We start from the raw sequence: 12272 nt of genomic DNA, 5'->3' as shown, positions 1-12272 counted from the left end.
TAGTCTATTACCAGTCGAATTTTTTTTGTCCTGACGAGTTTTAGGGGGATTTCCTCAATTTCGTAATAGTCCTTCCCTAGTTCGAGCTCATTAGAATTAATTTCGACAGATCTTTCGTCGGTGTTTTTTCCGAATTGCCAAAATTGCCTTTCTGTTCATTGCTTCGTATAGTCCTGGTAGTATTGAAAAATGTTTGAGAACGATTTCCTGATCAATTATGAATGAACCATTTCGTCTCACGGGTATCTGGATGAATTGGAATTTGTGTTCAGTTAAGTTCAATTTTTGCTCTCCTGGGAACATTTTTTCATTTTAATTAATTTCTTTCCTATTTTCAAGGTATTGGTGGATGTATTAAGTGTCGCTTTATTTTCGCGTAGCGACTCGTAACCAATAAGGCCATCAAAAAATTTATGGAAGTTGAAAACGTAAAATTTTAATTTTTTTCTGATATCTATTGAGGCTGATTTGTTAATCTTGTATTCGCCTTTGATATTTGTTACCTTCTGTTCATCTTTACAATCTTCAATGTTGACGTGAGCCGGAGAGATATAGTTTTTGTTCGTCCCTGTGTCGACTAAAAATTTTGAAATATTTGGTATGAAGCTATTCTGGCTCATCATTTGCTTTGATTCCTTCCTTGGGCAAGCTGAAAATTTATCTCTTCTGAAATTAAATATTCGCCGTCTTCGGAATCGAGCGTAGTGTCTCTTGTGTTTTTGTTCTGGCATTCTTGTTCTGATTCGTCATCGGAGTCGAGTTCCGTGTCTATTTGTTTTTGGTTGTTGATAAGCATTTTGGAAACGTGAGTCCGCATGGATATGTCCTCGTCATTTTGTGAACGGTTTTTAAATTTACCTGATGGGGTCTTATCGTGCTGACGTGGGTTTGAATTTTCTGCATTTAGTTTTGTGTATTTATTTTGTCCGCTATTCTGTTGAGTGGAATAAGGTGTCGGATTATGTGCTTTTTTGTCGAGTCTAAATCTATATGCCGCATTAGAGTACTGTTGCGTAATTTCAAAAGCATGTTCTAATGTTTAAGGTCTGCAACTTCTCACATGCATTGATATTTCTTCGTTCATCCTGTCAAAGAACCGCGTTAGTGTTATGAGGTTTATGAAAGAATTGATTGCTTTTGTGGATGGTTTGTAGTCATCCATATTGGCGGCTGCTGATTTAATATCAGTATCCATTGCTCGGATTTTATTATAGTATTCAGACAAGTTTTTCTTGCCCTGCTTGACATAAAAGAGTGACTGGATATAACCTGTTATTTCGCGACGGTCACCGTACGCAATAAGCAGCGCTTCTTTAATTTCCTCCCATGTTGTGGGGTTACCGGAACCTATCAAGATTTCTCTTGATTCTCCCGTGATTTTATTTTTTACACTACGGACTATTTGTCCATAATATATATCATTTTTGTATTGTTCGAAAAGTTGTAGCGTTTGTTCGGTGTCTTTACACCCAGGCTAAAACTTCCTTCTTATTACCGCTAAAATTTGAAATATTCCTGATCGGGTCAGGTGTAGTGTAGCTAAAGAATGGGTCATTCTCTTTGCTCTTTAAAGAACTTATCGTTTGGATTAGTTGAGCTTGGTTTCCGGTCAGTCGCTTGACTTGTTCGATCAGCTCTTGCGTGTCAATTGGTTCCACCATAATTCTATATGCGTCGAACCTTGCACTAGTTTTTGGAATTTTTAATTTTTGAATATCACGGTCTTTAATTGCCAGTGTTATGTTCTGGAGTTTATTCTGTGAATTTTAAGCTTCTAGTCACACGGAGTTCAGCTATTAATGATATACCCTCACTATTTGCCTACTACCTCGTTTCTAGTTTTCACTGTTTTTAAGCCACTCGTTTTCATCCGTCGGGTTTACCCCGTGTCCGTTTTGTCCGTCGGGTTTACCCCGTGTCAGCATTTTCCTTGCTGCGTTGGTCGGCGGACTCTCGGCTGTCGCTATGCTGAACTATGGGTTCTTTAATGTTGACGTTGCTTTTCCGGATCCGGTATTCCGTAACACACACACACACACACACATATATATATATATATATATATATATATATATATATATATATATATATATATATATATATATATATATATATATATATATATATATATATATATATATATATATATATATATATATATATATATATATATATATATATACATATATATACATATATATATATATATATATATATATATATATATATATATATATATATATATATATATATATATATATATATATATATATATATATAGAGAGAGAGAGAGAGAGAGAGAGAGAGAGAGAGAGAAACGTTTCATGGGACAGTGCAGTGAAAAAAGACTTCACTGAAAAAAGTGCTTTTTCCTCAAGAAGGTTTTTTGAACTCTACTGGTAAGAATATTTACCGATTCCTTTGGACCGGGTCTTGACAGCCGTTCTCCGTTTTGGAGCTTAAGCCATGTAAAACTTTCTTTTCCTCTTGTTTAATAACATTTTATTTGCATCCAGATTTTGACCGCACGGGCACAAGTCCGTGACATATATCGCCTGACCTTTCTCCAGATGAACAAATGAAAGTATCCAAGAAATGAGCACGGTAGGAAACAAACGAAGAAGGATTAATATTCTGAGCCATGTAATCAAAATACAAGGACATAAAACGGTTCTGAGAATTGAGCTCGACAAACCTTTCGAAGTTTTCAATCACCATCGGATTCAATATATCGCAACGGATAAGCAATCGATATGTGAGATCCCAGAATCGATCGAATCGAAACTAAGCAATACGCAAGCAGCGATACTGAATTATTTCCAGTATAATGAAATTTGTGTTCGCGGCGGATCGGAAGCAAGAGCATCCATATTCCTACGGTACAGCCTGATCAGATCTCCTGGTGGGCACCCCACCAAGTTCCGGTTATTGTGCGAAGAAAGTTGATTCTCTGGTGGCATTTTTGTTTCACATACCTAATGTGACATCCCCAGGTGCCTTTGGAGTCAAACCAGACCCCAAGATATTTTAATGTGAAGACCTGAGCTATGGTTTCACCCCCTAGTTGAACCTGTAATTGTGCTGGTTCTCGCTTCCTTGAAAATCCAACCAGCTCAGTTTTCTCCGTCGAGAACTCGATACCCATTTGAAGAGCCTATGTCGACAAGTTGTCGAGGGTATCTTGCAATGGTCCTTGGAGATCTGCAGCTTTGGGTCTTGTAAAAGACACAACGCTGTCGTCGGCAAGTTGTCTTAGCGTGCAAATGTGATGAAACAATCATCAATGTTGTTTACGTAAAAAATGTATAAAAGGGGGTTTAAGCATGAGCTCTAAGCGCGAAATACATGTATTTCTCGGACAATAGATTATACAAAAAGTTATTCAAAAATGGTGAAAGACCATGCTGATGCAACTTCTCAGATGGGATGTTTATGGAAACTGAGTCAAAAGCCTTGATGTCTAATAAAACTGATGCCATTTGTTCTTTACGAGTAAATGTCATTTGAATTTCTGTTGAGAGCAACGCAAGACAGTCGTTCGTTCCTTTGGCCCTGCGGAAACCAAATTGTGTATCTGAAAGTAAGCCATTAGTCTCGACTCAATTATCTAGACGAAACAGAATCCTTTTTTCGAACAATTTCCGGATACAGGAAAGCATAGCAATCGACCGATACGAATTGTGATCGGAGGCTGGTTTCCCTGATTTTTGAATGGCGATAACTCTTACTTGTCTCCAGTCATGTTGGACAATACACGGAACCACCCGCGATCCCATTTCAACCAGAATATTAGTTGATTTTCTGAATTCGATTGGTTAAAATTTGGTACAACTAATCGATTGTTGTTTTAACTAAACTGTCATTTTTGTTTTTCTATTAGCAGAAACGATGGTTGAAACAACTAATTTAACTGTTTGAAAAAAAATGCTGTCAATTAGTGAGGACACATACCTTTCAATTTCAACAAATATTTTAGTTGAAATAACTGGTGTTGTTATTGAAACAAAATTCTGTTAGTTGAAAAATAAATCGGTTTTATTTGTTTTAGACATTGCAAATAGTTGAATCAACTCGAACAATATTATTGATTTTCGAAAATAATCAAAACATACTTACTGATACACGTCATGATCCATTTGAAATAAGTTCGGTATGTTGAGATTCATGCAATAAATATCGTTGTTAAAATATAAACAGTATTTTATATTGACATGTGATAATTAGGAAAACCACCGATCACTGCTGATTTCAAGTGATCTTAACCAAGGAATAAATTATCATTACGAAATCAGAACTGATCTGATCTCTAAGTGATCTTGATTTTTGTATGATCATGATCATGTCAAATCGAGATCAGTAAAGATCTAAATTCTAAAAAATACTTCTGATTCGATCGGAAATGATTGATGTAGAAAAACGTTTTGAATCAGCAAATGTGCCCGGAGGGGCGAGTAAATTAGCGTAATTATTAAATTTACCTAAAATGATGCCTTCGAACGGTTGAACTAAAGTTATGCACTGATAATTTTAGTCAATTTATATGAGCTTGGGTGCATCAACCGCTGGGAATGGAAATTTTGCAACGGCAATTCAAACGCGCCATTCAATCGCAGCGCGTTCTGTGTGTTTGAAACCCTTCGCTCCTGTTACTTTTATGATTTAAATTCATGTTAAAAAGCGTTTTATTGCTAATGCATGAACATCATCTTCGGTATCAAACAGCTGGAAGTAAAACAGTCTGCTGGAAGTAAATAATGATCGAATTTGAAGCATAAAATTTTTTCGCATACCTGAAAGATTACGAGATGATCATTCATAAACATTTCTAATTTTTCACCAAATCTTTTTCATCTCAAACAAGGTTAACTTTATCACAACACCGCTGTTAGGTAAACACTTGTTATCATAAAATTCTCAAATCGAATGAACACAATTTCACCAAACGCTTTAACCATCGATGTTGTTTTCATTGACATTTTGAAGCGACGCGAACAGAGTTCAACTAAAAGAGTTGTTGATTTTGTATTGCGATTATTGTTTTGCTTTCAACTGTCTCCGGCATTTGACAGCATTCAAAACAACATATTTTTCAACTACTTGAATATATGCAAATCAAAAACCATACTGGTTGAATCAAAAAGAAATTAGTTAAATCAACTATCGCAAAAATCAAAAACTGCGATATCGCAATTTTATGATCGAAGGGTTCTCCGTGTATTATCCTCAAGAAGCCTATTGAATAAATTCAATAAGCGCCTTTGGCAGAGTCAGGCAATTTTTCAACAAATTGAATTTGAATTGAATTTGAATTCTACTCTTTTTATCCGGAGTCATACCAGCATTCAGACTGGGAAAGCCATCTGAAAACGTAACAGGTAGCTGGAACAATCATGGCATAAGTTTTTTAGATGTTCGAGGTATAATTAACATCGACTATCTTGAACAGGAAAGTACCATCAAAAGTGATTCACCATTAACCAAGACAATGCACCGTGCCATAAGTCAATGAAAACAATGACAAAATTAAACGAATTGGGCTGCGATCTGTTTCCTCATCCACCTTGTTCACAATTACCTAGCCCCAGCGATTGCTTGTCATTTGCGGATTAGAAAAAGACACGCCAGCGAAAATTTTTTGGCTCGAATAAAACTGCCATCGCCGCAAAGGAAGCCGATGTTTAGACCAGTGACAAATCATTCTATAAGGATGGTATTGAAAAATTACGAAAAGTGCTAAAACGATTGTATGTCATTTGAAGATGATAATGTTGATGAATAAAAAATATGCCTGCACGCGAGACTATGATTTTCTGATTAGTTCCTGGACTGTTTGAACGATGTGTTAGCAACTTTTACTTCTTTTCTGAACCACACAGAGTTGAAGTTTATTCGATACAGAATCTTGGTTTGTATGAGTGATTTTCTTAGAAGCGAACACACTCATTGAAACGCAGAAATTTAATGGAAACCGCGAACTTGTATGTATTTGTTAGAAGAAACCATGACAAAGATTTTCGTTACTAACTGAAATTTCGATCACCAATTATCTGAAATATGATTTATAAAAATAATAAATGATTTTATAGATATAGATTCATCTACTCCAATAGAACTGTAGAAATATTTTTAATGCAGTTTATGGAATGATATGGAAAATTAATAAAAAATGATTGAGAAATAGATGTTCAAAACCTGAGCACTGTTTGTACGGTTCTCAGTATTTTGAATTTGCACACCGGTATAGAAAGCAAAAACGTAGCCATCCGCCCGATTCTCTCGATCCCCGTCCCTATCTACCATCTTTATTGGAACTAACAAGATCTTAGTTTTTTTGTCACTAACTTTTTTGTTCTCCTTTCCCCCGTCTCTTCACCATCTCGATGGAAACTAATTAGATCTCTGTCGTATTGAGACATGCTGTTCCCACATCTCCTTTTTACCTCGTTTTCCACAATATTTACGTCTCTTTCATTCTCTTCAGTAACATCACAATCACCGACAACGGAGAACCGCTCCAGTCGATGACCAGGCTGCGGGCCACCCGCCGAGTCTTTGTTGCCTGATAATTTTTCCCGCGGACCCACACGGACTGAATGATGCGGCCAACATAGATATTTACCAACGCCATCTGGAAGACTCTCATGCTATATTAAATTCACTCGCCTTTGCTGATCGCCACCATAAAGTTCGAGAAAGCTTTCGAGAATCCGCGACCCCGACACGACATTACCTAATGATACTAGTTTTAAGTTAGTCGTTATTTAAGATTAGGAAATACCCTTAGCATCTTAGAGCTTAAGCAGTGTGCCTTAAAATTATATTATATTATTGAATAAAAAAAACGTAGTCCTACGTCAAAAGATTTTGAGTGATTTTCTGCATGTGAAGATATAGAAGGTGAGATGTGACAAGGTTCATTTCATCATGCAGAAATCTTTTAGTAACTTAACTTTCACTTTTTACAAGAGGAGTCGACCTTAAACATCTGCCGGAAAATTCCGATAAAGGTCTTCTAATATTTACTATTCCGGCAAAACTACCAAAAGTTGTTACTTTCTACTTGCTACTGCATTCTTCTTTTTCCGGTTCGGAATGTAAAGTGTAAAAGACCTTTATCGGTATTTTCCGGTATCTCAGATACCCGAGTGATTCGCATTGATGAGATGCTTAAGCTCGGCTCCTTTGCTGGAAGGGAAAAGTTAGGTTACTAAAAGATTTCTGCCTGCTCAAATGACCCTTGTCACGTCTCAGCTTTCTGCGGTATATCTTCACATCCTTGCTCTACCTTGAGAACTAGCATTCTATAATTTTGATTTTATTTATTATTCCGAATTACAATAGAAATATTCTTATTATTACTCCACTGCTAATATTTCCATTGTTTTTTGTTCGAAATTTCAGGTGGGTAATTACCCACCTTTGGAATTTTCGGGTGGGTAGTGCTACCCACCGTACCAACCTCTTTCACCGGCCCTGGTGACGCGCATGATCGTCTATTCCGGAACAGAGTCAGAACAAACTTTTTTAGCGAAATCGAATATCGAGTGTTTTTTTAAACCTTAAAAAAGCTTTTGACAAATTAACAGATCGGCTGAAAAGTTTGTATCGTTTCTATGAGAGGGCGCCACTAGAATTAAAACCATACCATTTTCAGTGTATAAATTTGACAGCTGTCGGATTATTAGTTTGAGAGATATTGCATTTTGAGTGAAGCTACTTTTGTTATTGTGAAAAAAATGGAAAAAAAGGAATTTCGTGTGTTGATGAAACACTACTTTTTGATGAAAAAAAGTGCCGCCGATACCAAAAAATGGCTTGATGAATGTTATCCAGACTCTGCACCGGGCGAAGCAACAATTCGTAAGTGGCTGTTACCGATGAAAACGTGAAAAAAATCCACAAAATGATTTTCAATGACCGTAAAGTGAAGTTGGTCGAGATAGCTGACACCCTAAAGATATCAAAGGAACGTGTTGGACATATTATTCACGAATATTTGGATATGAGAAAGCTTTGTGCAAAATGGGTGCCGCGTGAGCTCACAATCGATCAAAAACAACAACGAATTGATGATTCTGAGCAGTGTTTGGAGCTGTTATATCGAAATAAAACCGATTTTTTTCGTCGATATATAACAATGGACGAAACTTGGCTCCATCACTTCACTCCGGAGTCCAATCGACAGTCAGCTGAGTGGACTGCACGCGATGAACCGAACCCAAAGCGTGGAAAGACTCAACAATCGGCCGGTAAGGTTATGGCGTCTGTATTTTGGGATTCGCATGGTATTTTCATCGACTACCTTGAAAAGGGAAAAACCATCAACTGTGACTATTATATAGCGTTATTAGAAAGTTTGAAGGACGAAATTTCAAAAAACGGCCTCATTTGAAGAAGAAAAAAGTTTTGTTTCATCAAGACAATGCACCGTGTCACAAGTCGATGAAAACCATGCTGAAATTGAACGAATTGGGCTTCGAATTGCTCCCTCATCCACCGTATTCTCCAGATTTGGCCCCCAGTGACTTTATCCTGTTCTCAGACCTCAAGAGAATGCTCGCTGGTAAAATATTTAGAAGCAATGAAGAGGTAATCGCTGAAACTGAGGCCCATTTTGAGGCAAAGGACAAATCGTACTACAAAAAAGGTATCGAAAAGTTGGAAGATCGCTATAATCACTGTATCGCCTCTGATGGCAATTATGTTGAATAATAAAAACAAATTTTGGCAAAAAAAATGTGTTTCTATTAAACGATACGAACTTTTCAGCCGAACTGTTAGATCATATTATACTTTTGGACAAACTCGGTTGCTATGGTATCAGGGGCATTGCTAATTTAATTATCCGTAGTTACTTGACTAATAGAAAACAATTTGTTTCCATCGAAAGTGACAGCAGCAACCTTGCTCCACTAAACATTGGTGTTCCACAAGGAAATAATATTAGACTATTCGCCGACTACATAGCTCTGTTCTATCCTAACAGTGACATCAATGCTGTTATTAACTCAATGGAATGTGATTTAAGAATTCTTGTTCAATATTTTAATGCGAACTTATTATCATTAAATGCCACAAAGACTAAGTATATGATTTTTCGTTCCATAAGGAAACTCATACCAACGCATAATCATCCCCAGTTCGGACACAATATTATTGAAAAAATTGATCATTTCAAGTATCTGGGCATATATTTCGACCCCACATTAACTTGGACTCACCACATAAAGTTTGTTGCAAGCACTTGGCGTTGTATTGTGGTATTTTTTGAAGAGTCAAGTCCTTTGTTCCCCAGTGTGCTCTATTAAATTTTTATTTTCAGCTCAACTACTTAGTATCGGTGAGGGGGCAAGCCGCTAGTTCTAGTTTGGGGGCGAGCCGCTAGTTCTAGTTTGGGGGCGAGCCGCTAGTTCTTATCTATTTGAAGAAACTCTACAAAACATATGCCTAAAAATCATTTTCACTAAACCCTTTTTCCTCTCGAGCCTATTGTTATACTCTGACAGAAACCATAATGTTTTACCAATAACATACTTATGTGATGTCCAAACGTTGCTATTCGTCCATGATAATCTGTATAACTCCACAATTCACCATAATCTACAGTTCCTAACTATATCCCATTCTCGAACAACACACCGTAGTATCAATTTGTTTCGTGTTCGAGCAGTTACAAGCATTAATTAAAGACGGATCCTTTTTGTTGGTCCAACTAAATATAATGAACTTCCACCGGATATACAAGGTATAAACAACCGTGCCACATTTGCGGTTAGACTAAAGTACCATTTTAAACACAGACTGAGCGAAATATTTAGCTATTGTAGTTTTTTGCTTTATAATGTATTTATCGTCAACAGTATTTCATATTCATAACTAAATTCCTAATATATTTGTACTTTCTTTCCAGCGTAGCGTAGTATTAAATTGTGGATCCCTTAAAAGGAAATCTTTTCCACTGGGACTCCATTTTATGGTAATAATAAGTTGCACATCAAAGCATGAATAAATAGAATCTCAGCGTCCACTACCAGGGGGCTCCAAATTGTAGCTTTTTGGTGTGGGGGAGTGTGGTGATCAAATAAAAAAATTTGAAAAGTATTGTTTCCTCATTAGTTAGTGTAGAATGTATGAAATTGCAACCCATCATTTAGAGCTAAGCTGCATGATATGGATTATTTTCTTCTTTTGGCTCAAAACTGTTTCAATTCATTGATATTGATATTTACCGTCTCCGGCTAGATTTTCTTTTGTCAGCATTTCAATAAAATAAATCTCGGAAATAGTCTCAATATTAGATCATAATTTTACATTTTTTTTCTCTGCGTATATTGTTTACTTTTTTCCATTTTCTTTTCAGCACCAAAGTGAACTACCGGCTTACGTTATTCAATCACTACAGATTTTCTACATCATCAAAGATATACAACCATACCTGCCATACTTCTTTTATACCATTTTCCTTGTGTTTGTAATATCGGCTATCTACAAGGCGCACCAATACGACTCACGAGATCCAAACGTTAAAGCTGTTAAGTTGTTATCAGAAGGTGTGGATAGCATTGATGTTAATAGTAATAATACTAATGCATCGGAACTCACAAAAAATGTGGTTCATATACATTAATATATTATACTATGCTATAGAATATATATTTTTGTAATTTTAAGAAATTCGATCATTAAATAATTCATTTAGAGTAAATCCGGGTGAGCACCCTTATAATAATCGATATTTTTTCAAAACTATTCACCGAATCAGAATTTATCTTATTGTTATCAAAAGTTGATCGATCATGGTACATATTAAAACATTATTTTGTATTAAAAAATAAAATTTGTTCCTAATAATTATATCCGAAAGAAAAATTCCGAAAAAAAATGATTTTGACAAACTTAGATTCAAATGAAAGGTCTCGTGCTCCCATACGGAATTGCTGAATTTCATGAGGATCCGATCCGGTTCCAGAATTATAAAATAAAGTCACTACAAATAGATAGACAAAACCCGTAACAAAATTTCTATGTTTTTATAATTTCTAATCTCAGAGATGGTGTTCTGAGAAAAGTGAGGAAATAATTTAATATAGGATATTTTTTTACTGATCAAACTGTAATTTCCGAACCGGAAGTCAGACCGAAATAAAATTCAGGAACTTTATATGGGACGATTGTACCTTTCAATTGAATCTAAGTTTGTGGAACACGGCTTAGCCATCTTTGAGAATATCCAAATAATATCCAGGATTTTTGTATGGGACCACAAGACCTTTCATTTGAATGTAAATTTGTGAAAATCGGACCAATCATCTCCGAGAAAACCACACAAACGCACTTACACACACAGAGACATTTTGCGTACTCGACGAACTGAGTCAAACGGTATATGACACACGGTCCTCCGGGCCTCCGTTCAAAAGTCGGTTTTTACGTCGGGCAGCAGGGACCATGTCCAAGGGCTTAACGACCACTCCCCAGGCCACTGTGAGTTGTAGGGCTCGTCTAGGATGTGGTGGGGTTTGACAGTGGGCTCTGTTAAACTTCTAGCTGCAGGTATCCGCAAACAAGCCCTACTATAGCGACCGTGTGCCGCTCAAGATGCACAAGCCCGATATCCCGTGTCCTGATACCCCCAACCTGAAAATTCCTACCCCATCTGTCTTAATACGAAGCCCTAATTCAAGGTGTAATGCGACCCATGCTAAGGAATGAATAGTTTGAGGGCTAGAAAATTTCAAACCACTAACGGAACTTGATGGGCACCTGGCGCCCCCATCAATATAGGACTGTTGCCCAAGTCTAATCCTGCTCGGTAGAGGGAATTCGGTCGGGAGGGTACTGAATAAACCCCCCCTGTCACCAGTCCAGACACTACAAAGGACCAGACAGGTCCAAACGGTGCTGGTAATTCGACGAAAACGGACACGTTGCTCGAGACTGCACGAAGCAACCCAAATGCATGCTGTGCAAGCCGAAGGAAGGAAATGGCCATCCGACGGGAGGCTATAAATGCCCGGTCTAAAAAAGGTGAAGGTGGAGGCAGGCAGTCGACAACAGAGACGAAGTGTGATGTTGCGATCATCGCAGAGCCGTATCGGGTTCCTCCTGAGAACGGCATTTGGGTAGCGGATGTAGCAGGAATGGCAGCTATACAAGTTATGGACAGATTCCCTATACAGGAAGTGGTGGAAAACGAAGGATTCGTGATCGCCAAAGTTAACGGTGTCGTCGTATGTAGCTGCTTTGCGGCTCCAAGATGGAAGGAGGAGCAA

General features: G+C 37.2%; 1 protein-coding gene across 4 annotated transcripts in view; it reads left to right on the top strand.

The window, feature by feature from the left end:
- LOC131434807 (platelet glycoprotein 4) overlaps nucleotides 1–10795 on the top strand; it is a 247031-nt gene extending 236236 nt beyond the window's left edge. For 3 of the 4 annotated variants that reach the window (XM_058601970.1, XM_058601972.1, XM_058601968.1), the window contains 2 exons: nucleotides 9911–9976; nucleotides 10361–10795. In XM_058601970.1, the coding sequence (XP_058457953.1) occupies nucleotides 9911–9976; nucleotides 10361–10627 (333 nt within the window). In that variant the 3' untranslated portion in view covers nucleotides 10628–10795. The remainder of the gene's footprint in view (nucleotides 1–9910; nucleotides 9977–10360) is intronic. The other variant, XM_058601969.1, reaches the window with a different exon arrangement.
- Nucleotides 10796–12272: the final 1477 nt, after the last annotated feature.

This window comes from Malaya genurostris, chromosome 3, assembly GCF_030247185.1.
Source record: "Malaya genurostris strain Urasoe2022 chromosome 3, Malgen_1.1, whole genome shotgun sequence".
Taxonomy (NCBI): Eukaryota; Metazoa; Arthropoda; class Insecta; order Diptera; family Culicidae; genus Malaya; species Malaya genurostris.
The sequence above is the reverse complement of the archived record's forward strand: the minus strand, read 5'-3'. Positions and strand labels throughout refer to the sequence as shown.